Source organism: Echinops telfairi, unplaced genomic scaffold (genome assembly GCF_000313985.2).
Source record: "Echinops telfairi isolate 266 unplaced genomic scaffold, ASM31398v2 ScPeMD7_7457;HRSCAF=8495, whole genome shotgun sequence".
Classification (NCBI taxonomy): domain Eukaryota; kingdom Metazoa; phylum Chordata; class Mammalia; order Afrosoricida; family Tenrecidae; genus Echinops; species Echinops telfairi.
The window spans coordinates 22,700,509-22,727,726 of record NW_022111357.1 but is presented as its reverse complement, the minus strand read 5'-3'; the positions used below and the strand labels follow the sequence as shown (position 1 = coordinate 22,727,726).

Below are 27,218 nucleotides of genomic sequence, written 5' to 3'. Positions count from 1 at the left end.
AGGCTGGGGAGGCACAGCTAGGGAGTGGAACAGGCAGGCCACAGGACCAGGGGACATGCCTGGGGCAGCCCTGCTGGTTGGTTGGAAAGAATGCCCGGGAAGGCGTGTCCGTGAAGAGGTGCTGGAGAGGTCAGCAGGAATCGAAGTGTGGAGGCTTGCCAGATCCAGCGAGCGGGTGTTTCTGTGGCAGACAATCTCTCTCTTCCACAGATCATGATGGAATGTTTCGAGGCTGGAGGAGGACACTCAGCATTCCAGAGGATCCTGGACAAAGTCAGAGAGGAGAGGGTGCACGTTCCGACGGTTGTGTCCCTGTTGCGGCTGTACCAGGATGCTAATCCCGCTGTAAAAGCAGCGCTAGTAGGGAGGACACTGGAAGCCGTGGAAGGAGCCCAGCCCAAAGGTAGGAGAAGCCCCGGCCACCCAGATGCTGGAATTCGATCCTGGGAAGATACTGTCAAGTTTTCCCAGTCATCCATTTCTGTGGTGGCTGGGCCAGTCAGCTGGTGTTCACACCAGTTCTCGATGTAATTCCAAAAGCTGCATGTGAATTATATACAAACTTAATTTGAGACTCTATCCTCACCCCCTAGTTACTAGTCTGACACCTTGGAGCGGGAGAATACCAGCCTTGTTCTCCTGCCCTTCAAAACGCCACGCGTCCTCATCAGTGAGTGCGTGCCCAGGGTGAGGTGCTTTGCCGACAGCACTCAAAGGCCGGAACTTCTCTCACTTGGGTTAGGTACAAAGCAGTGGCCTCGCCAACCAGAAGTTAACCTCTGGCTGGCTCTGCAGCTTTGTGTTTCGACAGATAAATGAAACATTTTTTCCTTTCATAGAGTTTAAACAGAATAATAAAGTATTTTCCTCTGCCAAAAGAGAGCCAGCACTTGGGTGCTCAGAATAAGCTGAGAATTGCTTTCCTATTCTGTTAGATCTCTCTTGACAAACCCCGCTGTCATTTTCTTCAAATTGCCTAGCTTCTCTTGTGCGTCTCTAACTCTTTCTCCCCCAGGGAGCACAGAGGAGGGAAAGACCTTGTCCATTCTGTTGCTGGAGCACAGAGAGGACCTGATACAGTGTGTAAAGCAGCTGAGACCTATTGTGGAGTTCCTGGAAACAGCCAAGGAAGGATTCCTGACTGGCGCTGAGAAGAGGGTAACTATGTGGCTGATCTCTTCCCCCTTCTGAACCCACGGGGAACTTGGCTTTTTCAACTCTTGTGGCACATGAGGAGCCCTGATGGACAAATGGTTAAGGGAATCGAGAGGGCAGCAGTTCAAAGCCAGCAGCCACTCTGTAGGAGAAAAATTAGGCCATCTGCTTCCTTGAAGACGGGCAGTCTTGGAAACCCCAGGGAGCAGTTAGGCACTGTCCTGTAGGGCTCCTATATTGAAATAATGACTTGATGGCCATGGGTTTGGGTTTGGGGGTGGGGTGTTAGTGGGGAGGGCATGCAGCACTATAGCACGTATTACCTTGCAGTATTTTTATCCATGCCTAATAATCACCCCCAAACGTGGGATTCCTGTGCTTGCCTCCGCATTTCCCTTGAGGCGGCTTGTTCTGAGGGCCTTTTACACTCTCACCATGTGGCACATAGTAGGTGGCACTCCTGCCCTGACGTGGTGAGCTTTACCATAAAGCACTGCACTCGAGTTCTTTTGTTAAAGCGCATTTGTAATGGTTATGACACTTTTCCTCGTTATAAAAATGGCACCCTGTTCATCTGTAGAAGATGTGGAAAATAAGCAAACATTTTTAAAAAGCAAACCTCTCCCAATCTCGCTGCTCAGGGTTGACCCCGCCGACATTGGAGTGGGTGCCCCACCTCTTTCACTGGTGTCACCCTGGGCAGGAGCTGCTCCAAAATATTCCTTCTCGGAACTTGGTTTTTAGAATGTAATACTTCGTGCATACGTCTTCCTGCCCGTAAGATGGACTCGTGGCTATACTGTGTTCTGTCTACTGGATGGGCCATCATCCACTGTTTCTTCTCTCGTGGTGCATGAGCAGCCTGGAGGGAACACATGGCTAAGCGCTTGGGCCTAAAGGGAAAGTGGACAGTGCAGGCCCAGTGTCGGCTGTCTTTGGATCACACTGGCGAGAGATCTTCGCCCGCAGCCCTCTGTGCACCTCCCACATTGTTCCCTCAGAAGGGTCCCTAACGAGTACCGTTTGGGGAGAAGAAGCCCCAGTGTGTGTGCACGCTGCTGGATTGCCCTTCGTGAAGCTTGGGCCAATTTCAATTTGCTCTCCCCCAGCTAGTTAGCAACACCTCCCGAAAACCGCTACCATGACTCCTCAGGGCAACTGGAGAACTGTATTTGCTGGAATTATTGATTTCAGCTTTGTGCTAAAGAAATGTTTTTGATATATCCGGAAGGCAGGACAAGGGGTAGAGAACTTTTGTGGCATTGGTTTTTAAAACCGTAGAAATTGGCTACGAGATTCACAAGAGACCCTGTTTCAACATGGCTGGCGGCGACCAACAGTGAGGACTGGATTCTAGGTTATCTTTTCCTCAGAATATGCGGTTGCCGGGCTGTTTGTTGTTTTTTTTAATTATTTTATTGAGGGCTCGTACAATTCTTATCACAGTCCATACATACATCCATTGTGTCAAGCACATATGTACATTTGTTGCTCTCATCAATCTCAAAACATTTGCCTTCTACTTTAGCCCTTAATATCATTTGCTCATTTTCCCCCTCCTTCGTGAACCCTTCATAATTCACAAATTATTATAGTTTTGTCATAAGTTACACTGTTCGACGTCTCCCTCCACCCTCTTCTCTGCTGTCCATCCCCCAGGGAGGAGGCTATACTTAGATTCTTGTAATTGGTTCCCTCTTTCTACCCCACATTCCCTTCACCCTCCAGGCCTCGCCCCTCTCACCACTGGTCCTGAAGGAGTCATCTGCCCTGGATTCCCTGAGTTTCCAGTTCCTGTCTATACCAGTGTACATCCTCTGGTCTGGCCAGATTTTGGTTGCTGGGTTTTTTTAATGTAAAATGGAAACAACCATTAATTTCAGAATTGTGCTTTGCAAGCTAATTGTGTCTTTAAAATTGCAAGTACTTTGAACTTCTTAGAGGAAGATAATATTGCAATAAGATTCAATCTCTCGTTTTCTTCTTCGCCTTCAAATGAAGTCTGATTTCAGACACTCGGTGGGAGTCAGTTGCATAAGCTCTGGACACACCGGATTCTGCTTGGTGATTTCATTCCACAACGCCTTCAGGCCTTTTCGTTATTAGCTAGATCGTGTCCTTTGAACTGTTTCATTGTCTCGGTCGTTTATCGGCCAAGCCCACACACAGCCTCATTGCAGACAGACTGCAATGTCATTTTCTTCTGTCACTTTCAGTTTACTTGACAGGACAGGCCGAAGCAGAAAAACTCAAATTAGTTATAAATCACAGAAGCAGTTCTGGGGCCTGGACTTCCCCACACCCAGCTTCATTAAAGTCCTCCTCCTCCTCCTCACTAAAACAGGCGCAGGCTCTCCAGCGGCAGGGCAGAGGTGGGTGCTCATTCACGAGCCGTAGTGTTGACACCATGTGGAACAAGCACGTGAGGTTGAGGGTTTTCTGCTGTGAAAGCGTGCTGATCCTGGCTCTGTGGTCCTTATCCACAACCCTTGGATTCTGTAAGAGTGGGCAACCAGGAATGTCTTTAAGATCGGAAACAGAGAAATATGCACTAGAGCTGCCATTTTTATTCTGTAATGTGTGCCCAGCAATGTGCTGAGGATCTTAAACATGGTTAGATTTAATTCTCACAGCAACTTTTTGACTAATACCCTAATTCTAAAGATGACTAAACAGAAGCTTAAAGAGTTTAAGCAGTTTCCTCAGAGACCCACAGAAGCTGAAGGCTGGCACTGGGCAGGGTCCCATGATTCGAATGAAAGCACATTCTCTTACCCACAATGCCCGCTGCCTCCTAGTACTATCAGTAAGCACTGCCGTGTACAAAAGGTCACGTAGGTCCCAGGAGCCATGCTAGGCTCTGCAAACTGCACCCTCGTTTTACAGAGTCCTGTACAGGACTGAAGGAGCCCTGCTATTTAGTAGTTGCCCCTTGGGCCGAGATCCTTAAGGTCAGCAGTTCAAAACCACCAGCTGTTCTGAGGGAGAAGGACGGGGCTGTCTACGCCCATCAACAGTTGCCGTCTCAGGGTTGCTCCGGGTCGGCATGGCCTCGTACTGGCAGTGAGTGCAGAGGGGGGTGATTTGGATTGTCCTCTTCCTTTGCCGGTGAAGTGACGACGGTTTAAAGATTTAAACCGCTTGCCCAAGGTCACAGGCAGTTCATTTTAGAACTGGGTTCCAGCTAGGTTCATCTGGATCTAAAGTCTCCGATGGCGGCTCTTAACAGTTTCTGCCTGCCTCGTCACGTCAGATTATTGCTCAAGAACTCCATCTTTAGCGCTATGGTTTTCAGACACAGCTCTTATATTTTAAATTACGATTCATCTAGTATAGATGAGGGGGCTTCAAAGAGTTTGTAGAAAATAGGAATGAAAAGTTAATGGGATTTTTCCACACACTTTTTGAAGCCCCCTAATACATATAACGCAGCTATTCTTTTAATAGATATGAAACCAATTTGGTTGTAAAGCTAAATTCATTATTTTAAAATGGAAGTTAATTTGGTAATGGCAGTGTCTGGCATGCTACCATGACTGATCCACTCAAATGCTTCTCCTGAGGGCTGGCATTTTCCCAAAGGGAAGCTCAAAATTCAGTTACTATGAGTCTGCTTACCCCGTCTTATCAGTTCCGTAAGAGCCGAGTTCTGCACATGGAGCTGCAATCTATGCAGAACCAACTCTGTTACAATAGGGACGTATCAGTAAAGCGTCTGTCATGTTTTCGTTTTTAACCTTTTGCTGGTCCCTGGTCCCCTTTGCCTCAGAAAGCCCTCCAGCATACTCAAGAAGAGGGGGGAGGAATTGCTGAAGGCCTCGGTCACTGACAACGAGAGGCAGAGACAATAGAATCCACTGCAAAAATAGGCCACAGCGGTTGCAGATGTATTGTTTGGGAGGCCATGGACTAATGTATGAATGATGCAGGACTGCAAATGGTTTTGCACAAGAAGTAAACTAATAGAGGTGCTCAGAAAGTACAGCCTGCACCAACCACATGTCCGTTACTAAATCGAGGGTGAAAGTCCTATATATTAATTACTTCCCCATCTGTGTTTCTCAAGTTTCGAGTCTTTTCAGAATGAAATCTGAAAAAACAGATTTGATATAAACTCCTCGCTCCATTATACAGGCTTAGTATAAACCGATTTTCACAAAGCACAGACGGTTGGAGGCAGCCAGAGTCTACACAGACCAGGGGGTGAGTAAGAAAGATCACCAGAGGGCGATTTGTTTGGAGAATGTTTTCGTTGTTTTATTAAGGCGCCATAAGGAAGAATCTATGAAAAAAGTAAACCCAGAAACTAACAGAAGACGTGGAGGCAAGGGCGCCTTGTACTACTGTCTTGCTGGGTTTTCCAGTGGTGTGTCAGATAAGTTTAGAATTGCCAGTAACTGCGTCTGCTTGATTGCTTGCCACTGCAGGTGATTCTGAATTGCTGTGAGGGGGGAGCCCCCGAGGAGACAATAGACAAGCTGCTGCACAGAGTGTCTGAAGAGAAGACCCTGACTGCGGAGAGTTTGGTAAAACTCCTTCAGGCCGTGAGAGCGACATTCCCAAACTTGGGTCTTCTGCTGGAGAATCTGCAGAAATTAGCCAGTGTGCCAAGCACCACAGGTACTCGCGTATGGCTGCCTCTCTGGCCTGGGACCACTCCGACAGAAAAGCATGGCCTCAAGCAGCCCTCTGGCGCTCTGCTGGGTAACAGGCAGTGTAGAAATGTCATTGCAAACAGAAACTCACTGTGCTAGATGCTGCTCAGTCTGCTCCCACTGTGTGTCAGCCCATGGCATTGAGGGCCATCCGCTGTTTCGCTGACCCTGTACTTTACCAAACTTGATGCCCTTCTTCAGGGATGGGTCCTTCCTCATAACATGTCCAAAGTACATAAGACAAAGTCTCGCCACTTCCCTCTGAAGGAACGTTTTGGCTGTTCCCTGACAGATGTGTTCATTCTTCCAGTAGTTCATGGTATCTTCAGCATTTCTCATCAACGCCGTGATTCAGAGGCGTCGGTTCTTCAGCGCTCCGACTTTGGCCTCCACAGGAGGTAATTGAAGATGCCATGGCTTGTTGCCTCAGGCTCTCCTGAGTCCTTAAAGTGACATCTTTGTTCTTTGACTCTTGCAGGAGGACTTGCGTGGCAGATTTGCCCAGTGCAGGGCATCGTTTGATTTCGGGTTGCCACTTCCATGAGCATTGATTGTGGATCCAAGTAAAATGAAATTCTTGGCAATTTTAATCTTTGTTTATTTTGGTGTTGCCTATTGGTCCAATGGGGAGGATTTTTGTTTTCTTAATATTGATGTGTAATCACATTGAAACTATACTCTTTAAGCTTCATCAGTCAGCACTTCAAGGCCTCTTCACTTTCAGCAAGCAAGGTTGTGTCGTCTGAGTATTGCGGGTTGTTAATGATGCTTTTTTCCAATCCTGATGCTGTCTTCTTCTTTATATAGCCCAGCTTCTTGGATTCTTTTCTCAGCGTTTGAATTTGAGTAAGCATGGTGAGAGGAGACACCCCCGAGGCTCCCCTTTCCTGATTTCAAACCCTGCAGGGTCCCCTCATGGTCCATGTGTTACACATGAGCACAGTGAAGTGTTCTGCAATTCTTGGTAATATTTCCATAATTCTAATGACCCACATAGTCAATGCCTGTGCATAGTCAGTGAAGTACAAGTAAACATCTTTGTAGTATTCTTCTCTTATCCAAGATCCATCTTGGCCACAGCAGTGATATCCCTCATCCCAATCCTCCTTAATCCAGCACGAATTTGTGGCAGTTCATGTCTATGTATTGCCGCAACCATGTTTTTTTTAACCTTCACTACATTTTGACTTGCACGTGACATTATAGATAGTCTTCGGTCACTCACGTGTCCTGTTGGACCGCCTTTCTTTGCTCTGGGCACAGGTGTGGGTCTCTTGCAGTCGCTGGGCTCGATAGCTGTCATCTCAATTTCTGGGCTTAGAGAATGAGCGCTTCCAGCGTTGCCTCCATTTGCTGAGGCATTTCCGTTGCTACTCTGTCAGTTTCCGAGCCCTGTGTTTGCATCAGTGCCTTCCGTGTCGCTCGGGATTCTTCCTTCATGACATCAGTTTGAGCATATGCCGCCGCTGAAATGGTTAAATACCAACCAGTTCTTCGTGGTATAGTGACTCTGTATTCCTTTTATCCTTTTTGCTGCTTCCTGCGTCCTTCAGTTTCTTACCTATAGACTTTTTCACTATTGCAACTTGAACCTTGCATTTTTTCTCTTGAGTTCTTTCTTCCTGGCTTTCTGACTCCAGGTCATGGTACATTTTGATAGTAATCCTTCGTCTTCTCAAGCTGCCCATTGAAATCATCTGTTCAACTTTTCAATCATCATTTCTCCATTTTTTGTAGCTATTCTATTTTTTAAGAGCAAGTTTCAAAGTCTCTTCTGACATCCAGTTTAGTCTTTTCTTTCTTTTGTATCTTTTTTAATGACTTTTTGTTCCTTTGTCTGTGGTGTCTTTGATGCCATCCCACGGCTCATCTGATCTTCAGCCATGAGTGCTTAGTGCATTAAATGTATTCTTGAGATGGCTTCCAAATTCATGTGGGATATACTTAAAGGTATTATTTTAACTCTCATCTACAGCTTCAGCCTGAACCTGCGTATGAGCATAGTTGGTCCTTGACCTTGTTCTAATTGATGGTACTGGGTGAGTTTGATTCCTGTGGATTCAGCAGTGAGGCCCCTGTGTCTAGCTGCTGTTTGTTATTTTTTTAAAAAGTCATTTGCGATGAGGAAGCCATTGGTCCTGCAGGATTCTACCGTGCAGTACGCTCTGTTTCTGTGACAGAGGCCATGGTTTCCAACTGCTAACCCTTCTTTGTTGCCAACTCTCATTTTCTAATAATCACCAGGAACCACCCATGCATCTTCATTGCATGTTTGATCAGTACCAGGCTATGTAAGTTGGTAAAAATCTTCAATATTTTTTCATTAGCACTTGGATGGAATTTTGAGTATTAGCTGTATTAAGTGATCTTCATTGTAGGCCTAGGGGTAATCCTATCACTGACACAACAGCGTGACAAACTGACAGAAGAGCGGTGGAAACAGAAGCCAGCTGTCACAAATCAATGATGCTCAGCATTTCCCGAGTTCGATGTGAAATCTGAGAACCGCTCTTCTCCATTCAGCTAGCTCCCTCATGAAGATCTTGTGATTCAGGGATCGCCGATGGGTGGCTTCCCAGGGCTGTCAGGTGTCATCTGTGAATGCTCGCGGAGCAAAAGGGCTCAGGACACAGCCAGAAAGCTCACCACTGTGACAAGCGCTGTTGACAGACAGGAGCAGATAGGTCTCAAACCGTGCTCTCCCCAGTCCTATTGAATGCTAGTTAATTTCATGAGTGCCCAGAACGCACGACCCTCCGTGTCCATCCAGCTTTGAGAAGTAAGTCCTCATCCCCTTCCCACAAAGACAATTCCCAGAGCATTTGGGATCAAGACTGAACTCTAGGAAAAGGGTATTTGGGAAACAGGAGAGGCTCTTATTCCACTTGAGGAGTAAATACATCCTTATACAATTCTAAAAAGAAATAAAAGAAAACCAACTGGAAGCCCCACCACTCAGGCATCTCAGTGTTAACCCTCAGTGTTAACCTTGGTTAACGGTATATTTAACAGTATAATATAACAGTATATTTATAGATTTATATTATATATAACAGTATATTTAACAGTATAATATACACCTTCTACCTCACATCTTAAGAAGCTCTCTTTACTGATGGTCCTGTACCTTTCCTCCTAAGGCTGTATATGAGTCATTCTTCCCTGACTTGGGGGCAGGTGGGATTAGTTGCAAGACAAGCTGCATTTGAATCCTGACACCATGAGAGAGCTGTGACCCTGAGCCAGTGGCTTAGCTCTCTGAACCTGGGCCTCATTTCTCCTCTCTGATGTGGGAGTAATAGTGCTCCTCTCACTCTTGTTTGTGCGGCTACTTAGCACAGTGTCAGACACGTGATACTTGTAATCAGCAGCAGCACAAAGTGTGCAAGGACCAATATATCAGATAGTAGGGGCCATGGTGGCGTTGTGGCTGCGAACTGGGCTGCCGACTGCAAGATTAGCAGTCAAAACCACCAGCTGCTCCTTTGGAGTCAGATGGCGTGGGCTTTCTACTCCCTTAAAGAGCGACACTCTCAGAAACTCACAGGGGCAGTTCTGTCCTGTCCTACAGGGTCACTGTGAGCCGGCATCGACTCCGTGGCTGTGCATTTTGATTTGAGAGGCTCCCCAAAGTGTTGTCATTGGGCCACAGAGGAGCGTACATTTTTAAATACCCACCAAGCTATGAGGGAGGAATACCTGATAGTTGGATTCCTTTCAAATGAGTATGGCCCCTTAAAGGAGATTAGTCAGCAGATGGCTCAGAGGCCGTCTGACCAGGAGACAGCAAGCAGGTAGCTCCTCTGTCTCACAGCTTACCGCATGCCTGCTTGTGTTTGGGAGCTCTGTGTGGGGCCTTTACCTCAGGCTCGATGAACACCACTCTTGAATTTGTCCAGCTGAATCTCCTACAGTGAAGCCTTCTAATTACCCCCCTGGGCTGCTACCAGCAGCACCCCCTTTCACAGTGCCAGTGGTCGGAGACACCAGGTGACTGCATGCAGACCAAAGGCCAGGCAAGATGGAAACTCATACCTGGCCCACGGGCCCCCCGCCCCCCAAGCTGGGAGTTGAACTTTGATCTCCAGAGGGGACAGAGTTTTGCACTGCTATCTCTCCTGTCACCGTAACACCCCATAGTCTTCTGTAGACGCAGCCCTTAAGGTTTAGTTGCATCAAACATTGTTTTGCTAATGTCCTTACAGTCCAACCTAGCACTGATGATTATGGGACTGAACTACTGAGACGGTACCACGAAAACCTCTTGGAGATTTTCACCGACAGCCAGCTGTTACTCGAGGTGATCTCCCGGGCGGACTGCTTTGCCCCTGAAGAAAGAGAGGTAAGCGAAGGAGAACGAGGCAGAAGAAGGAGGCCAGGGCGGTGGGGGAGGGGACAGAATGAGAGGCAAGATGGAAACAGGTGTCCTGTGTTTGTGTATTTCTAACTGACACAGACATCCGTGTTGCACAGCCATATGAGAACTGCTCCGAGCCTGGCTAGTGTCAGTAAAGAAGGAGAGGTGGAGGCGAGCTGATTTCTAGGGCGGAGTGACAGGCAGTTTCTATAGTGACAAAGAAGGGGAAGACTGAGGAACACAGTTGTGTGTAAGAAACCTCAAATCCAGAGAGGCCTGGAGAGAAGGTGAAGAGTGTTGAAAATTTCTCCCCAGAAATACGTTCGCTGTCACCTAATACCCATACTTGCAATAATGTGACGGGGCCAGTGGTGAGCAAGTCCCTTATGTGTGTGTTTGTGCTGCCTCTTGAAGGTCATGGAGCAGCTTGTGAAACGTGACTCTGGCTCAGGAGGCTTCAGTTCTCTGCTCTCAGCAGTTCTAGAAAAGCAGGCTCTCTCTGCCACGGCCATTTGGCAACTGCTGCTGGCGGCTCAAGAGGCAGAGACTTGCCCATTGAACTTGCTCATGAAAGAAATACAGAAGGATCCTGGGGCCAGAGCTTTCTTCCGGGCAGGTGAGTTACCCAACCTCAGCCGTAGCTCAGGCCTGCTAGAGATTACTGCCAGTCCTCCCGGAAAAGAAACGGAACCCTCTTTCCATACTCCACTTCCCTGCTCTCAAAGGGACCATGTAAGGCTGGGCACTCTGTCCAAGGACACAGGAGTTGGTGACCCTGCATGGAAACACACCCAGTGCTTACACTAAGCTTCAAGTCATCAATCCAGCCAGCCATTTGCTGCACGCCCACCTGCAGGCTGGAGAGAAGCAAAGTGCGCTCTCGTTGTTGAGCTGAGGAGAAGGGGGGAGATGGTGCTCATGGTTTCACCACTCACCCCTCATTTTCAGTGACCACACCAGAAAGTGCTGCCCTAGAAATCATCCTGCGGCAGAAGAGGCCGATCCTGGAGGCCCTCGAGCAGCGAGCGGACCTGAAGCACTGTGCCTCGGGGGACGAGCACCTGGCAGAGACGGTGAAGGAGGTGTGGTGGGAATACAGTCAAGTTGCTTTGCAGCGAGTTTCCCGTGATGCCTGGAACTCCCTTCATCCCAAAGGGAGGAGTCGGTGCCAGGAGAGGGCCGGGTCCTGTGCCAAGCTGCCTGCTCTTCTGCCTTTGTGACCCTCACAGCTCCAGGTGGTAGGTGACACCACCTGCCTTTCACAGAGAAGGGCACTCCAACCTCAAGGGCGTAAGAAGCACGCCTAGGGTGCGGCATTGGCAAGAGGCGACACCAGGATTTGAACCCAAATCCATCAGATTCATGTGACTAGAGTTACTTTGTTTAGAGCGAGGGACATCTCCTTGGGAACAGTGTGATACGGCTCTGTCGGTACCATGTTCTAAGAAACAACAACTTTCAGATGAAGTAAAGTGAAACGGGTCTTATTACGTGCTCTATCCTGGCTCCTTGAAAGAGCCAAGATAAACATAGATAGAACAAAGTGCTTGCCCATATGGGGTAGCAAATAGTGCCAACTCATTTTCTGTAAGGCTTCTCACAATGTGGCCGGCATCCCAGAAGAACCAGGTGGGGATGGAGGAGGTGGGGGATTTCGTGCATGTCCAGCCCAGGACCATGTGTGTCTTGGGTGGGAGACGATTACCAAGGAACATAAGCTCCAGCCACAAGTTCACCTGTAGTGCCTTTTGATCCTAGAAGGCCTGGGATCTGTGCAGAAAGCCCGGTTCCTAACTGTCCACACAGGCACCAGCCCCATTTGGTTTGACTCTCAGATGAGAAGGAGGAGGTACGCGCTTTGCTGGGGCTGCTGGGGAGAGGTTTGTCGGCTCGAGTCTCTGCAGCATGCCACAGTTCGAGCTGGGCTTTCTGCAGTTGGTCAGTTCTCGCCTGGCTAATTAGTCTCATGCCTGCCTCCAGGGACATCGGGTTTATTTAAATAGACTTGAAAAGAGCAGAAATAAAATATCTTCCAAAATGAAAATTCCATTTGGCCATCTGTGAATGGTTTCAATTTGTTTTCTCAGCATCCCGACTTTTTCTGCTGATGGCTCTACCATTCTGAAAGAGGACAGCTTTGAGATAATATTCCTGGCCCTTTGGAGGCCTGTGTTTGAGCCTTCTTTAGCAAGCTGAGTTTTCCTTTGGAGAGAAAGTGACGTTTCAAAGGGTGTATCGAAGTATCTAAAAATATAGAGCCAGTGATCATGCAGAATTACTTCCAGACAATGATGCATTATGAAAAATTACCACCTCCTCCAGACAGAAACATCTAACGCTTTCCAAGTGTGCGTCATGAGGGTCTAGAGAAGTTCTTGGGGAAGACTCGTGGTTTCTGAGAAGATAATTTCTCGTGGAAAATGCCCGATGGGTCTCTGCTGCCCGCCCCTTCTTTGTATCTGATGTTGGTCTTGACACATCGCCCTTTTTTATTCTGTTCAGTCCCCTTTTCTTTGGAAATGGGGTCTCCACTGCATGGGCCCTGGAGAGTGCCGACTGCGTCCAGCTGAGCCGTGCTCCTGGAGTCAGCTGTGCTGCCTTGTTTGTGTGCGTTGACGCCCACGGAGACACTGCTGGTGCTCACCCACACCTGTGTCTCCTGGTATTCCTTTAGATCCTGAGCATTTCCGCTGAGACTGCCAGCCCTGAAGCTTCCCTGAGAGCCCTGCTGAGCCGAGCCACGGAAAAATCCGTCTCGGCTATTGAAATCTGCCACTTCCTGTGCCGCATGCACACATCGTCTCGAGGCCTGCAGCCGGTCATGCAGGAGTTAGCGCGTGTGGGTAAGAAACAAGCTGCAGGGGGAGAGGGGTTGCTGCCAGCCTCCCGGGCTGTTTCCCAGTTGGAGAGAAGAAGCCGCTGCCCCTGTGAGAACTCATTGCTGTTGTAAATCTTTGTGCCCTCGACACCTAGAGAAGTCAGGCGCCAGCCGCCCAGTGGCGCTCTTTGTGTTGAGGAGACCGTGATGGTGACGGTGCTGCCACATCAGAGCTCTTGTAGGGTCTCTAGTTGTAAGCTGGGTGCCTCACAGCATTCGAAAGCAGAGACCCAGAGGGCTCCCGGAGCCACGAGCTCTCTGTCCCGTGCAGGTTTTCTCAGTAAGGAAGCTGGGCAGCGGGACGTGTGGAAGGTGAGTAAGATGTTTCACCCTGGAGCCAGCGAGAAGGCAGGTGAAAAGACAGCTGAGCCAGCCGAAGAAGACGGCCAGCCCGGGAGGCAGGACGACGACGACGAGGGCGAGACGGGTCCGTTGCCCGAGCTGGAGAAGGATGCTTCTGGCTCCCCAGACGCTGCCAAGAAGAGCTTCGTCTGTAAGGCCTGTGACAAAAGCTTCCATTTCTACTGCCGCCTGAAGGTGCACATGAGGCGCTGCCGGGTGGCCAAGAGCCAGCAGGTGCAGCGCAAGGAGCGTGGCGAGGCCGAGGGTCCTCGGAAGGAGCTGGAGAGGTGCCAGCTGGAGGCCCATGACGCGGACAGTGCGGTCGAGTCTTGCGCCCCCAAGAAGAAGAAGAAGCGGCTCCCCGTGACATGCGACCTCTGTGGCAGGGAGTTTGCTCATGCCTCAGGTATGTCTGGGAAGACGGAGCCAGGTGTTGTCCTTGGGACCCCAGGCCTTGCCCCTGGTTGTGTGTAGTCATGGGGGAAATGGACAGGCTTAGATAACAAGGTGGGGCTGGTTTGGGGAAGAATGTGTGGTGTGGAGTCTTTAACTCCCTCGTAGGTACCATAATACCACCTACTTGATTGGAAGATTTAAATAGTATTAACTCCCACTTAGAGTGCCCAGCACAGAGCTAGCACTCAGTACCTCGTAGCTGCTGTGATTCGTAATACTAATGATCCAACAAGGGAGCCCCCGACTCACGGGCTTTGAGGTCCCATTTATTTCTTGGTAATACATAAGTGGGTTTCCCTTCCCTTTCGCTGGTGGCTTGTTCTTATTTAAGAGAGAAAGGTGGCAGGGAATTGGAACCGAGGCTCACTTCTTGCCTGATGCATACAAGCGTGGGGTCGCTTTGGGAGCCTGGAGTCATGTTATGGAGCTGAGTGACGTCAGAGCCAGCCTGGCCTGGGCCCCGGGCAGGCTGCTGTCTTCCGTGGAGCCCGCCTCTGGAGCTGCACTGCCACCGCGTGGTGCTGTGCTGGCCCGTCACATTGATGCCCAGTGTCTCCCTGTCCCCTGGCTCGGTGTCTAGGCATGCAGTATCACAGACTGACCGAGCACTTCGACGAGAAACCCTTCTCCTGTGAAGAGTGTGGTGCAAAGTTTGCAGCCAACTCCACCCTGAAGAACCACCTTCGCCTTCACACGGGGGACCGCCCGTTCATGTGCAAGCACTGCCTCATGACCTTCACCCAGGCCTCTGCCCTGGCCTACCACACCAAGAAGAAGCACTCGGAAGGTCAGGCTCGCAGAACTGCTTCTGGTCTACTGCAGGCTTTCTGTGTCGGCTGCCTGATGGTGCCAAGTACGGGCCATGGGGAAGTTACCGCTAACCCCCAAACCGACAGCCAGGCATTCCATATGTTTTTACAAGTGGAGACTGTAGCAATAACGATGGATTGGATATGGGATATGGGGGAAAAGAGGAATAATGGATGGCTTTGATATCTTTAAGTACAGCAGGTTACCCATGGAGCGAACCGAAAGGTCAGTGGTTCCAACCCACCAGTCACCCCCTCTGAGGGAGCAAGATTGAGATTGTGGGCTTTCCTAATGGTTCCTAGCCCCAGGGACCCTGTGGGGTCCGCCCCATCCCACCCTGTGAATCAGAATGGACTTGATGGCCCTGCATTTGGGGGTCTTAGGTCTGGGCGCCTCAGGGAAGGGTGCTGCTGTTTCCTGAGGTGGGAGGAGCTGGGGGTGCGGTGGAGGCTGCAGGGCTGGAGAAGCAGGAGGTCTGTGTGGATAGGGCACATCCGTGATGCCGTGTGTACCTCCTCCACGTGGGTGAAGGGAGTAGCAGAAGCCTGGGTATGTGAGGCTAGAGTTCGGGGAAAAGGCAGAGGGTGGATGTACGAATGTGAGGGCTACAACCGACGAGATGGTATATGAGGCTGCGGGGGGGTGGGGGCGGAAGCACCTGGAGAGTGGGGCTAGAGAAGAAGTCCTAGGACAGCGCCGCAGACTGCTCCTAATCTAACAAACTCTTGTTTCAGAGTCTGAGCCTCGAGCCGGGGTTTGGGGTTATGGTTGCGGGAGGCCGAGGAGTCAGGGCGCCAGGGCCTCACCTGCTCATTGATGCCCCGAGTCTTCCCCCGGCTCCAGAAGAGGCTTGCACATACAACTGCCCCGGCACTTTCCAGAGTGTTCTGTCAGTTGTCTGTTTGTCTGTGTTTTCTCTGGCAGACTGGTCATGACATGCTCCTCGTGTGTGCGAGGAAGGAGAACCCAGGGTGTGTAGTAACCGTGCACGCAGCAGGGCCTCCTTTCTTCTCTGGAGCCTGGCGCCCACCTTTGTGTGCCGTCACGGTCTCCCTGCCGGGTCTAAGGAGACAGCCGCTGCTGGGAGCGCAGGAGCCCTCCCCATGCTGTGGCCAGGCCTCGGGTTGGAAGAGCACACGCACGCCCCTTCTGTGGGCTCCGTCACAGCTGCACAGGGCCATCTGATGAGAGGCTGACGGCACTGCCTGCTCTTCCATGTTGCTTTCCAGATCCTGCTGCCTTGGGCTCGTCCTCGGGAGTAGTTGTGTCGTAGGAGTTCTATAAGTGTGCAGGAGCTCTCACAGAATCATCCCGTGTGTTTCCAGGGAAAATGTATGCCTGCCAGTACTGTGATGCTGTGTTCGCCCAGTCCATTGAGCTCTCCCGCCACGTGAGGACCCACACTGGGGACAAGCCATACGTCTGCAGGGACTGTGGCAAGGGCTTTCGGCAAGCCAACGGCCTCTCCATCCACCTGCACACCTTTCACAGTACGTACGGAGACTGCATGTCAGGCTCAGCATGCTGCCAGGGGTGTCAACCCCAGAGTTGGCCCTGCCCCGGCCCTCCTCTCCTGGGAGATGCAGCGGCTGTGGTTCCCCTGTCAAGGAGAGCAGCATCTGATTGTTGCATGTCGGCCACTTGTCTGGGCTGCTTCCTTGTTCCTTGTGGTCACCTGGTTCTATCCGGCAGACAGAGCCTCTCTGCCTACTGTGTATGCTCATAGCCCACTGAGCTGCTCTCCCCCCTCTCCCTTCTCCGTACGCACCCCTCTTCATAGCAGCACCCCAGGTCCTTTCGGAGGTGAGATAAGATATGCTCTCTGAACTGGCACCTGGTAACTTCCCCTGCCTCCTGCTCAGTATTTTCTCCAAGTAGCTTTGTATTTCTCTCAGCAGGGCATGTCCCCGCCTTCCTTCCCTTCTGCTAGAATTGATCCAGACAAAAGCACACCTTCTTCGGCACATGCACACACACAGGGCGAGGAAGAGAGTCTGATTTCCTAATGGTATCATCAGGAAGTCACGGTGGCCTGGGGTGGCCATGTCACAAGCTACCCAGCCTCTGGTGTGCTGCGGACAGACAGATTGTCATCACAGCCTATGGGCGGTGAAGATCACACCGTCTGAACTGAGGCCTTGGCTCTGCCACAGACTTTACCTCTGTGTGCCCCACATGCCCCTTGTGAACTGGCGAGCAGACTAGTGCCCACTACCTGGGCTGGTGGGAGCTGTGCATTAGATATTGCATGGAATCTCCCAAACACAGAGAGTATGCTCCATCATTTCCGGCCATCATGCGTTCTGGTGACAAGAACAGCCTCTCTCTTCCCATTGCTCAGCAGCAGAGCTTGCTTTTGTATGCCATGAACCTACACCTCTCTTCTGGGCAGCTGAGAGCAAACACAATGGGTGAGAGGCATAGGCCTGTGTCAACACATCCTTGTGGGCCTGCCGCCAGCACAGACTTTGCTAGAGTTCCCATGTGCCCAGCACGGGGCTGAAGTTGTGCAGAATGTGGCCCTGTCACCCAAGGCATTAGTGGGAGGCGGGCTTGACAGTCTACGTACAGTGGGCTTCAGTTTACAGAATTTGGGGTGGGATCCAGCACCACCATTCTGATGTGCCTTGACCTCTTTCCAAAGACATCTGCTTTAGTCTTCTTTTCCAGTGGCATTCCTTGGGGAAGTCAGGAAGGGGAAGACATTACTCATTTTCAGAATGGAGAAGAACCCAGACTTCATTACCATAGCCCTGACATCTGAGGCAGGCCGAGCCGCCAGGCCCCTCCCTCTCCTTTACCACTCCAGGCCTGTTTCCTGGGGTGTGTGGATGGATAGTGGCCGCAGCGTGCTTTAAAAGACAACACAAAACTCAGGTTTCACGAGCTGGTGGTCCCAGGGGAGCTAGTCAAGCATGTCAAATGCTGCTGTGTGGCACAGCCCCGGAGCCCACCTGAATCGATGCACAGATAAGGGTGGCCTGGGCTGGGCCCCCTGTGGGCAAAGGCTCGTGTTATACAACGTTTCGCTTTTTATCGCTTTGAGAAGAAGGGTGGCTGTTCCCACTACAGGGATGGCAAGTACCTTCCTCATGGCAGCCAGCCCTCACTGCTGAGCGATCCCACCCTATTGATGGTGTGGCCTGTTTGGACATGTCACTCAGAGCTGGCCTGTGGAGGGAGAGCAGAAACGGTTGGCCACCCCTACCAACTCCTAGCGGTGACACTGCTGTGTAAGGTGGTGACCCTGGGATTTCCTACGGTAGGGGCGATAGGAGGAGCGATCACTGGGTTATTGGAAGGCTTACATGAGCTTCTGTACATGAAGCATTTAGAGCCGTGCCTGCCATCTGGGCCTCCAGTGACAGCGTTGTTGTCATCCTGTCGGGAGTCAGCGGGAGGCGCTACAGTAGATTAGCAAATCCCGAACTGCCCAGGGCTGCCGGGTACGTGGGGAGCTAGACTTTCACTGGGAAGACGTAAAACAAGGAATTGAACCATCTGATGCTGCAGAAGTGGTCAGTCCCGAAGCTCTGAGGCCGCCTTAGGGTGGACGTGAGTCCTGGAACCCTGGGACCCGCACAGGAGCGCTTGAAAGCCTGCCTTCCATCCGGAGTGGTGCAGTGTCGGCCGCGCCCCTCTCACTGATGGCTGTCTGCCGTGTTTTCTCTCTGTGACCCCCTCTCGGGGAGCAGACATAGAAGACCCCTACGACTGCAAGAAGTGCAGGATGAGCTTCCCCACTCTGCAGGACCACCGCAAGCACATCCACGAGGTGCACTCCAAGGAGTACCACCCCTGCCCCACCTGCGGGAAGATCTTCAGCGCCCCCTCCATGCTGGAACGGCACATGGTGACCCACGTGGGTGGCAAGCCCTTCAGCTGTGGAATCTGCAACAAGGCCTACCAGGTGCCTTCGGGTTCTGGTGGAGGTGGTGGGGTGGGGGAGTGCTCCCGCCAGCCTCTCCTCTGTTCCCCTGGCTGGGGCTTGTAGACCACATCTTGTCCAACTAGGCGGGATAGTCCCGTTTGGCTAGTGATCGTGAAGAGTGCTGTTTGAAATCGCTCTGCTGCTCTGAGGAAAGCTGGTCCACGGGACGTGGTGGGAGCTCTCATTAGAGCAGAGAGTCCTTACTCCCTCGCTGGCCCCCGACATCAACCTGGTCATCAGCTGAGGGCTGCCTCTGCCCTGAGCGCCTCACAGTCTTTAGACCCCATTGATCCCATGTATCAAAGGGCACGGGGATGACGGTGGGGATGCTAACACTACCTGGAAGTGCCTTGTGTAGCAAGTGACTGCTTCCTGTACTCTCGTGAATGGCCCTAGCCTTTTCACACCATGATCAATAGAGCCCATCTAGAACTAAAAACAAAGGCATCTGCCCAACACTCGGAAACCACAGGAAGGGACAGGCCTTGTTAGCATCTCTTTAAGATGTGGAGGCGGAGAGAGGCATACAGGGGTGCCTTCTGGCTCAGCAGAAATCGAGAGCCGTGTGCGAGGCCTTGTGCTGTGGACCCTGGAGAGAGCACAGTGAGACCTGGGCAGGCCGCAGGCACCCTCATGTACAACCCACCACCCTGTCTCCAGCACTTAGCCCTGGCCTAAGAGGCAGGGAGGTGCAGCACAGTGCTGACGAACAGTCCAAAGGCTGGGCTTAGAATCCCAGTCCACCATTTACTACTTGAGTGTCCTTGGACAAGCCATTTGACCCTTTGTGGCCAGCTCCCATCCCCCCTGGAAAGAATATGGCGCCTTTATAGTTGCTATGCAGAACTAATTTATTAAGGACTCTGGCCGGGCTGGTCTCTGGATACACAATTGTCTTGTTCTCACAAATCCCAGTACCCAGCTTAATCAGGAACACACTTCCCTCTCCCTCACACCCTCTTTCCTGGGTTGTCCAGCTTGTTAGAACATTCTGAGATGCTAATCTTTGCCAAATCCTTGCAGCAATTGTCTGGCTTGTGGTACCACAATCGAACTCACCACCCTGACGTGTTTGCTGCCCAGAATCATCGCTCTTCCAAGTTCTCGTCCCTGCAGTGCAGCTCCTGTGACAAAGCCTTCCCCAATGCCACTGAGCACAAGAAGCACATCAAAGCTGAGCATGCAGGTCAGGGTTGTGTGAGGGGGGTGGGAGGGACGGACTCCCTCAGGCCGGTCGGCATCCTGGGCTCTGGTGCAGTGTGATTATGTAATGTGCTTTAAGATGCCACCGCCTGAGGCAGTGGGACTGGCAGGCAGCCCTGACTCCAGCACCAACCGGCTGTGTGTGCCTGGGAGTCCCTTCTGCCTGAGTTGGGGGGACATCCTTAATCCTCACCCACAGGTGATTTGGGAAGGGTCACAGCAGCTAGTGAGTGAGCATCACTTCCCTGAGAGGCCCTGGGCTCCTCCCAGCCACACTGTGGGAGGCCAAGCCCGGCTTGGGGGGGCTCTCGGCTGCCTCACACCAGCAGGTCCTGGGCATGTGGGTTTTGGCACATTGGAAGCACATGTTCGGTGCCAGCCACCTGCCCACGCCAGCCTTGTCTTCTCCAGCTCCACCGAACCAACCTTTTGTTCTTGCCCACAACGTCTCTGCTTGTGCTTTCCACAGACGTCAAGTTCCACGAGTGTGACAAATGTAAGGAGCTCTTCCCCACGCCAGCTCTGCTGCAGGTGCACATCAAGTGCCAGCACTCAGGTTAGTGGCCCCTCCCCGGACTGAGAAGGCCATCACCACCATTCAGGGCTGCACAACTTAACCCTGGCTCCGCCATGGAACCAGCTGTGCCTCCGCTTCCTCACCCGTAAATGGGAACAGTCCCGATACGACCGCAGAAGGTAGCCCAGAATGAAATAGGCCCGTACACAGTTACAAGCCTCAGCTTTGGTCATCACTGTGACTGCTGCTGCTTTCCTTAAGATGCGCAGTCTCAGAAGCTCTCTGTCCCTATGCGTCAGGACAACTCGATGGCAGTGGGTGGCTATGCACTTGGCTGCTAATTGTGAAAGGCTGGCAGTTCCAACCCACTCGCCACTCCACAGGACGAAGATGTGAAAGTGCTAGTCAAAAGATGCGCCCAGTTTCACTGTCAGGAGTTAAAAGCACTGCCAGCTAAACCGGGCTTTCTTTTCAGAATTGGTGGGCTAGTCTAGAGTTAGTTTAGACTCAGATAGAGATCTGCATTTTCTCCCTCACTCTTGTGTGCACGCATTAAAAAAGGCCACAGAAGAGACAAGATTGAGGGTGATAGCTCAGCTTCTGAGAGTAGCCCTCCCTTCCAACTGCTGACAGGTGGCTTCTCCCCAGTGGGACCATGGGAGTGGGTTACTTAGAAAGGATGCCCAGACAGAGCCCGTCGGCTCTGGTCTCTTGCACGTTATGTAAAACTGCCCGCTTTTGATTCTTACTTTGGGGATGTGGCTAAACACATCTGACTCCTCATGCTGTGAGTTAAAGGTCTGTACCATTCCTATCTCCAGGGCTTTCTTCCAACTCTGACACTCGTGTGCCACGTTTTGGCACTGCCACCTTCCGAGTTCATGCAGTGTCATGGGCAGTTAAATCCTGGCTGCTACAAGCTGAAGATGTCCCTGATCCCACTTCATGGAATACAATCAATGAACAAAGTTTTGCCGTCCCCATTATCTGCTGCTGAATAATGGGCTTCAGCAGGGGCCGATTAGCCAGAGTCTAATGCTAATGAAGTGTTAGAAGGCTCCACACCTAGTTCTATAGTTATAATTTTAGATTCTGTTCTCTCAAGAAGGCCCCACACATTCTATGAGCCCCCAGCCCACCCACCCCCACCTCCCTGCCCCCAAAGCCTGAATCTGCCTCTGTACCTGTTCTCCGTCCTCCCTCTCTCAACCTCCCCTGTGCTGGCTTCTCCTAGTCCTTCCACCCACAGCCTGTCCCTCTGCCTCCTACTGCAGGGTCCCAGCCTTTCCGGTGCCTGTATTGCTCGGCCACCTTCCGTTTCCCTGGAGCGCTGCAGCACCACGTCACCACGGAGCACTTCAAGCAGTCCGAGAGCACCTTCCCTTGCGAGCTCTGTGGGGAGCTCTTCACTGCCCAGACCCAGCTGGACAGCCATTTGGAGTCTGAACACCCAAAGGTGGCGGGCACCGAGACTCCGGCCGCTGCCTCACAGACGGTGCAGGTGATTCTGGAGCCCCAGTGCTTGCGGCACCAACACCACTGGCTCAGGTTCTGGAGGTGGCTGCCACAACACCCAGATGTTCTCCTGGGTGCTCTTAACGGACCCTTTGGATAATATGTCCATAGCCAGCAGGATCTAGTAGAAGGGTCTCTGTGAACCTCTTACCAAACAGAACCAAAGATGGTAGGCCATGAGAAATGACCTCTGGGTAGGAGGAGCCAGAACCAAGAACTTCCTGCTATGGGAGGACCAAGGTGCGCGAGCACACACACACACACACACACACACACACACACACACGGTGTGGGAGAGCTTGGAGGAGAGTGGATGAGTCTCAGTGGGGCATGGGGTCACTTTCAGCTGAGGGCTGTTAACAGAGCCTCTGGGCTGGACGTAATACACGCTTGGGCAGGTCTGGCCTCTCATCTCCTTTGGTGAGAAGCTTACCTCTTCTTGACCAGAGCTTGGGTTGGGCCCTCAATTTCTCCCTTGTGACGTTCTTCCGTCTCCTTCAGAGTGGGCGGGGAAGCTCAGGCTCACACTGGTCAGGAGTGTGGTGGACTGGCGGGGCGGAGAGCTGTACTAAGGGCTTATCAGTGGGGCTGTCACACCACGCAGTCCTGTGCTCTGCAGGCCTCTGGGAGGTTGGAGGGGACTCTGCACAGCCCTATCAGCCTGGCACTCTGCTTCTGTCCTCTCTGTAGTTGGGGTCCTGGTATGATCCCGGGGGACAGGGAACACACATTTCATTGCTAGAGAGAATGACGGGGATGTGTGAACAATAATCCCAGGTAACTTGGGGTTCAAGTTTGCAGCTGATCCCTTTGCAGGCTCAGCTCAGGAAAGTGGCCGGGTTCAGCCTCCCTGTTTCTGCCCGCTTATACCGAATGACTGTGTGCTCTCCTGGGCCCATGGGTCAGTCGCACTGTGGGGTGGTTCAGACAGGACCTGAGTGCGTGGAGGAGCCCCTGCTTAGTCCTTGGTGAGATGGGATGGTCGTCGTTAGCAGCGGGGCAGATTTGGAAGGAGCGTGACTTGACTGCTGGAAGGAAGGGGCCGTCAGCCTGCTGAGCCCAGGAAGGTTGAGGATTGGTAGAAGGCCCAGCTCGCCCACCCCACCCTTTCTTTCTCCATAGCCCAGTGGCCAGATGTCCTCCTCACATGGCTCCGAGTTTGACTAGCAGTCTAAAGACACTCTCCCTGGCTGCTGCCTTCAAGCCATCCGGGCTTTGAGGGGTCAGAGGAGGAGAGCAGCTGACACCAGTGGCATTCCTCCCACGTGGCACTTAGTGCTGCAGTGCCCTCCCGAGTGGGGGAGGCCCGAGCCAGTGTGCACTGGTGTGTAATCACAGCCCGGCACCCGAGCTGGCCCACAGAGTGAAATTACAGCAATTTAGCACACGGTTATTTAAATCGTTTCCTGCCCTCTCTTTTGCATCGCCGGTGTGTCAGCCGGGCCTCTTCCCATTAGGCACGTGTAATTGTGCGCCTCAGGTGAAAACATAAAGACCATCATTACAGCCGGAGAGGGAAGCCATGCAAATTCTGGGAACTCAGTCTGGACACTGCCCCAGCAGCCTCGTGTTTTTCCCTTGCAGGTGACCCAGGCGCCGGCGCCGGCGGCCCCTGCTGAGCAGGTGATCACGCTGGAGGAGACCCAGCTGGCTGGCTCCCAGGTGTTTGTGACTCTGCCAGATTCCCAGGCCTCTCAGCACAGCTCTGAGCTGGTGGCAGTGACAGTGGAGGATTTGCTAGATGGGACCGTGACCCTGATCTATGGGGAGGCCAAGTGAGTGGCTGGCCATGCTCCGCAAGGACCCTGAGACTCCTCCCAAAGAGCGCCCCACAGCTTGTTTCCCACCTTCTGACCCCACTGTCCTAAGGGGGAGGGGTTCTACCTGAGCCCCAGCCCAGGTGGCCTCACCAGTGTTCTTGTGGCGCTGACAGTGAGTCCCGTCATCCACAGCAGGCAGGAGGATGACCTGGCTTGGATTCGTGGGCCTGCTGCTCTGCTCTCTGCCCTCACCCGTCCCCAGATAAGTTGTCACTTCTAAAGTGGAGGCTGAAGGAGCGGTGGGCTAGGAACTGATGGATCAAGGTTGCCAGAAAGCACATTGTGCTGGCTGCCCTCTGTACAGCGTGGCACGGCCCCATGTGGGGCTGCCAGAATAACCAGCAGAGCCTCCCAGCGCCCAGCCCTTCCTCCTCCTATCCGGCCCCCACCCCACCCCCGCGGTGGCAGAGGGACAGGAAGCCCCTACATAGTCTCCCAGAGTACAGGGCTGTTGCTGCTGGAGAGTCTCATGCCAGGCCACCGCCCTCAGTACCTGGGGTTGGCCCCGCGCCGCCTCAGGCCAAGACGTGAGGTTCTGTCTACTGTGGACTAGCAGCCTTGCCGGTGCCACCCGCTCCCACCATGGCCTCCCTGCTGTGGCAGCCTGCTCCTGTCGCTCTTGACAGGCCACCCTGTAGCCACCAGTCATCGGACCTTGGCCACTTGCTTCTCTTTCGTTGGTAAAATATGATCTGACAATGGCATGTGGGCTCCATCAGGAAGTGCACTGAGATGGATGTGGGCCTCTGCCGTTTGGGGCATGACTAGCATTCGTCTTCCTCCCCCCCAAAAGCTTGGGGTTTGCCCAGGCGACATGGACACACCAGCAGGACTCCCGGGCTGGTGGCTGGCTCCGCCCAGGGGCAGTGCTCAGTTTAATCGCGTACCTCAAGCCCCATGCTGACGGGAACAGCCCACCACCTCTTCCCAAGCACACCCCAAGTGGCCCTGCCCAAATAGGAGGGGGTTGGCTCTGCAGTCTGGTCGGAGCTCTCTGCCATGCAGTCAGCTTGCACACTGCAGGGTGCAAAAGATGGAGCCTTGACACTGGTCCATCTGCTCCAAGCACGCTGGCCACCAGCAAGCTGCAGGCAGCCCTGGACCAGCATCCTCAGCGAGCAGCCGGCTGCCCGCCTCCGATAGTGGCCTCATTCTCATGTGCAGATCACCTTGGTCTGTCAGAACTGGGATCTTCCCATTCCCCAGCAAAAGTGTTCCCAGAAGAGTCCGCCTCAGACGCTGAAAACTGACCAGAAGATGGCGCTCAAACCTTGAGGACTTCGCCTCCCCGTGAGGGCCTGGCTAGGCTGCCCCAGCTCCCACAGAGAGCTGTCGGGCCAGGAGAGCTCTTGATCTGCAAGCAGCAAAGGGGAACTGAGGCTCCTTTGGGCTCGAATGAAACCGGCTGAAAGGAGTTGGGGGTCGGGGGGGGGCACACACACCTAAAGGGCCCTGTTGCCAAGCCCTATGGGTAAGAATGCAGGTGCCCATAAGCCAGAGGCAGTGCCGTTGTCTCCCAGACAAAAAACAAAACCAGAACAATTAATTGCTGCGGCCCTGTCAGGGAAAGTGATCTTTAAAAGCCTTCTGAGTAGAGAAAGATACACAGTTAGACCCAAGCTTCAGATCCTTGCAAGCAAGGAGATGCCCTTCTCGGCTTTCTGAGGAGACCCAGACTGAGAGAGGACACTTGTTTTCCCAGCGCACGCAGTGCACTAGACAGTGCATGGGCAAGGCAGGGCGGCAGGGCTGCTGGGTCGGTCCTCGGTCCTCGGCAAGAGTAGGTTAAGGTCTGCCTGGACTGTGGTTTGCGCTGCTGGTTAGCCTCATGAAGAGGCGTATTTGCTGGCTGTGACTTGACAGTGTCCCCAAGGCTTTCCCCACTCAACTTGGACACTTTATTCTTTCCTCCTACGTCTCCCCAAGAGGCCTTCAGAATGGCTGTCCCCGGGGACACACTCAGACGAGTCTGCCTCATCTGCGCTCCTTATGGCAGTGGGGGTGGGTTTGCCTCGTTCCCACAGGTGCCAGCCTCCTGGCCCCTGGGCTCACTGGTGGCCTGTGCTGTGGGGAGGCGGTGGCTGCAGGCTTCGGGGAACCTGTGGGTCTGGTGCAGTGGACACCGGAGCTGCCTCTGCTCCCATAGCCCAATCACCAAACTGGGAGGAGGGAAGGGTGTTCCCATTCCAAGCTAGAATCTAGTTCCAGGGGGACCATGGGACCAGGACTTGTCCGTCAGATAAGTGAGCAGCACACAGACAGTTCCGGTGAGCTTGGCCTAGGAAGACTGAGCTCCTGCCATCTCGGGAACTGAGGGGACCTGAGACAACGGCTTGATTTGTGGGTCTTGAACAGCCTGCCTCTTCACTCAGAAGCTTCAAGTAGAAGTTTGAGCCCAGCGTGAATACTGGGTCCCCCCTGACCCCCACCTCCACGGACTCCAGGAAGTATAGCATCCTCATCTCTGAGGGTGGACCCCTGACTGGCTGGGGAGGGCAGGGCAGACAGATAGACGGCCACTGGGCAGCAGAGCCTGCCCTCTCCTTACGAAATCAGGTGAACTCTCAGGAGTGAAGCCCCAGAGTGACCCTGGCCCCAGCTGTTGGCCTTCCTTTCCCCACAACTGGAGGGGACAGGCGTGCAGGTGAAGTGGTGGTGACGGTGGGGGTGGGGCAGTGCTTTTGTCTTTTGTTTTCAGCTGTGATTAATTTGAAAACCATGAACTGGCTAAGGCATGGAGGGAGCAGTCACCCTCAGACACCAGGGCAGTTGCAGAGAGGTGGGTGGTGTTTCCGTTTTTCGGGCTGGGCTGAAAAGGTGACTGGTGGGACCAAAAAGGCAGGAGGCTTTAATCAGCCCTCCCAAAGGAGGGGCTCCGCAGCCCCCACCCCGCTCTCCTCAGCCAGGGATACAGGCGAATAAGGTAGAAAAGGGGAATTTCCAAACAGAGGGGTTTGAAGGGTGTGTCGGAGGAAACTGGGAATTGTTCTGTTGCCATGGAAAATCCTGGGGCTGGTGGGACCTGGGCCAGCAGCTGGGAAGTGCAGACGGAGACAGGCTCAGAACGTGGGGACACCTATGACTTGGTCTCTGAGAGAAGCTGTCTGTGTGAGGGGCGACATCGCGGAGGGAAAATCACTCCAAATCGTGAACAAGTGCTTTTTTATTTCATCAAGGCCTGCCGCGCCCTTCTACCCATGTGACAGCGAGCGAGATGCTGTTGAATTGTATTACAAACTATTATACATATCCAACTTGTACTAATGTATGTAACTAAAATATGTACTTTGAAGAAAAATAAAGTATGCTTCCTAAGTTTCTAAGGGGCAGTGCTGGTGATGACCGCGTCCTCTTCCCTCCTGGGCAGCTGTCAGCTCAGTGGGGAGGGCTAGAAAGGCCCGGTTTCCTAGCATTGGAAGCAGCAGGGAGGGGTGGTATCCTGTCCGGTGGAGTCTCCCTAACCCTCTTTCCCAGGGTAGTTGGGGTTGAGCTGGGGGCAGAGGAGTTAGTGTTGAAGTCTTTGGTGGCCACCCTGGGTCCCTCCCAGCTCTGGCCCTTGGTACTGTGACACTGAGTTGA

General features: G+C 52.6%; 1 protein-coding gene across 2 annotated transcripts in view; it reads left to right on the top strand.

The window, feature by feature from the left end:
* ZBTB40 (zinc finger and BTB domain containing 40) overlaps positions 1–26,962 on the top strand; it is a 78,765-nt gene extending 51,803 nt beyond the window's left edge. For both annotated transcript variants that reach the window (XM_045298818.1, XM_004705123.2), the window contains 15 exons: positions 211–403; positions 1,016–1,158; positions 5,583–5,775; positions 10,016–10,152; positions 10,582–10,783; positions 11,116–11,249; positions 12,842–13,010; positions 13,317–13,793; positions 14,424–14,630; positions 15,979–16,143; positions 18,349–18,563; positions 19,608–19,770; positions 20,257–20,343; positions 21,579–21,805; positions 23,404–26,962. In XM_045298818.1, coding sequence (XP_045154753.1) covers positions 211–403; positions 1,016–1,158; positions 5,583–5,775; positions 10,016–10,152; positions 10,582–10,783; positions 11,116–11,249; positions 12,842–13,010; positions 13,317–13,793; positions 14,424–14,630; positions 15,979–16,143; positions 18,349–18,563; positions 19,608–19,770; positions 20,257–20,343; positions 21,579–21,805; positions 23,404–23,598 — 2,907 coding nt within the window. In that variant the 3' untranslated portion in view covers positions 23,599–26,962. The remainder of the gene's footprint in view (positions 1–210; positions 404–1,015; positions 1,159–5,582; positions 5,776–10,015; positions 10,153–10,581; positions 10,784–11,115; positions 11,250–12,841; positions 13,011–13,316; positions 13,794–14,423; positions 14,631–15,978; positions 16,144–18,348; positions 18,564–19,607; positions 19,771–20,256; positions 20,344–21,578; positions 21,806–23,403) is intronic.
* Positions 26,963–27,218: the final 256 nt, after the last annotated feature.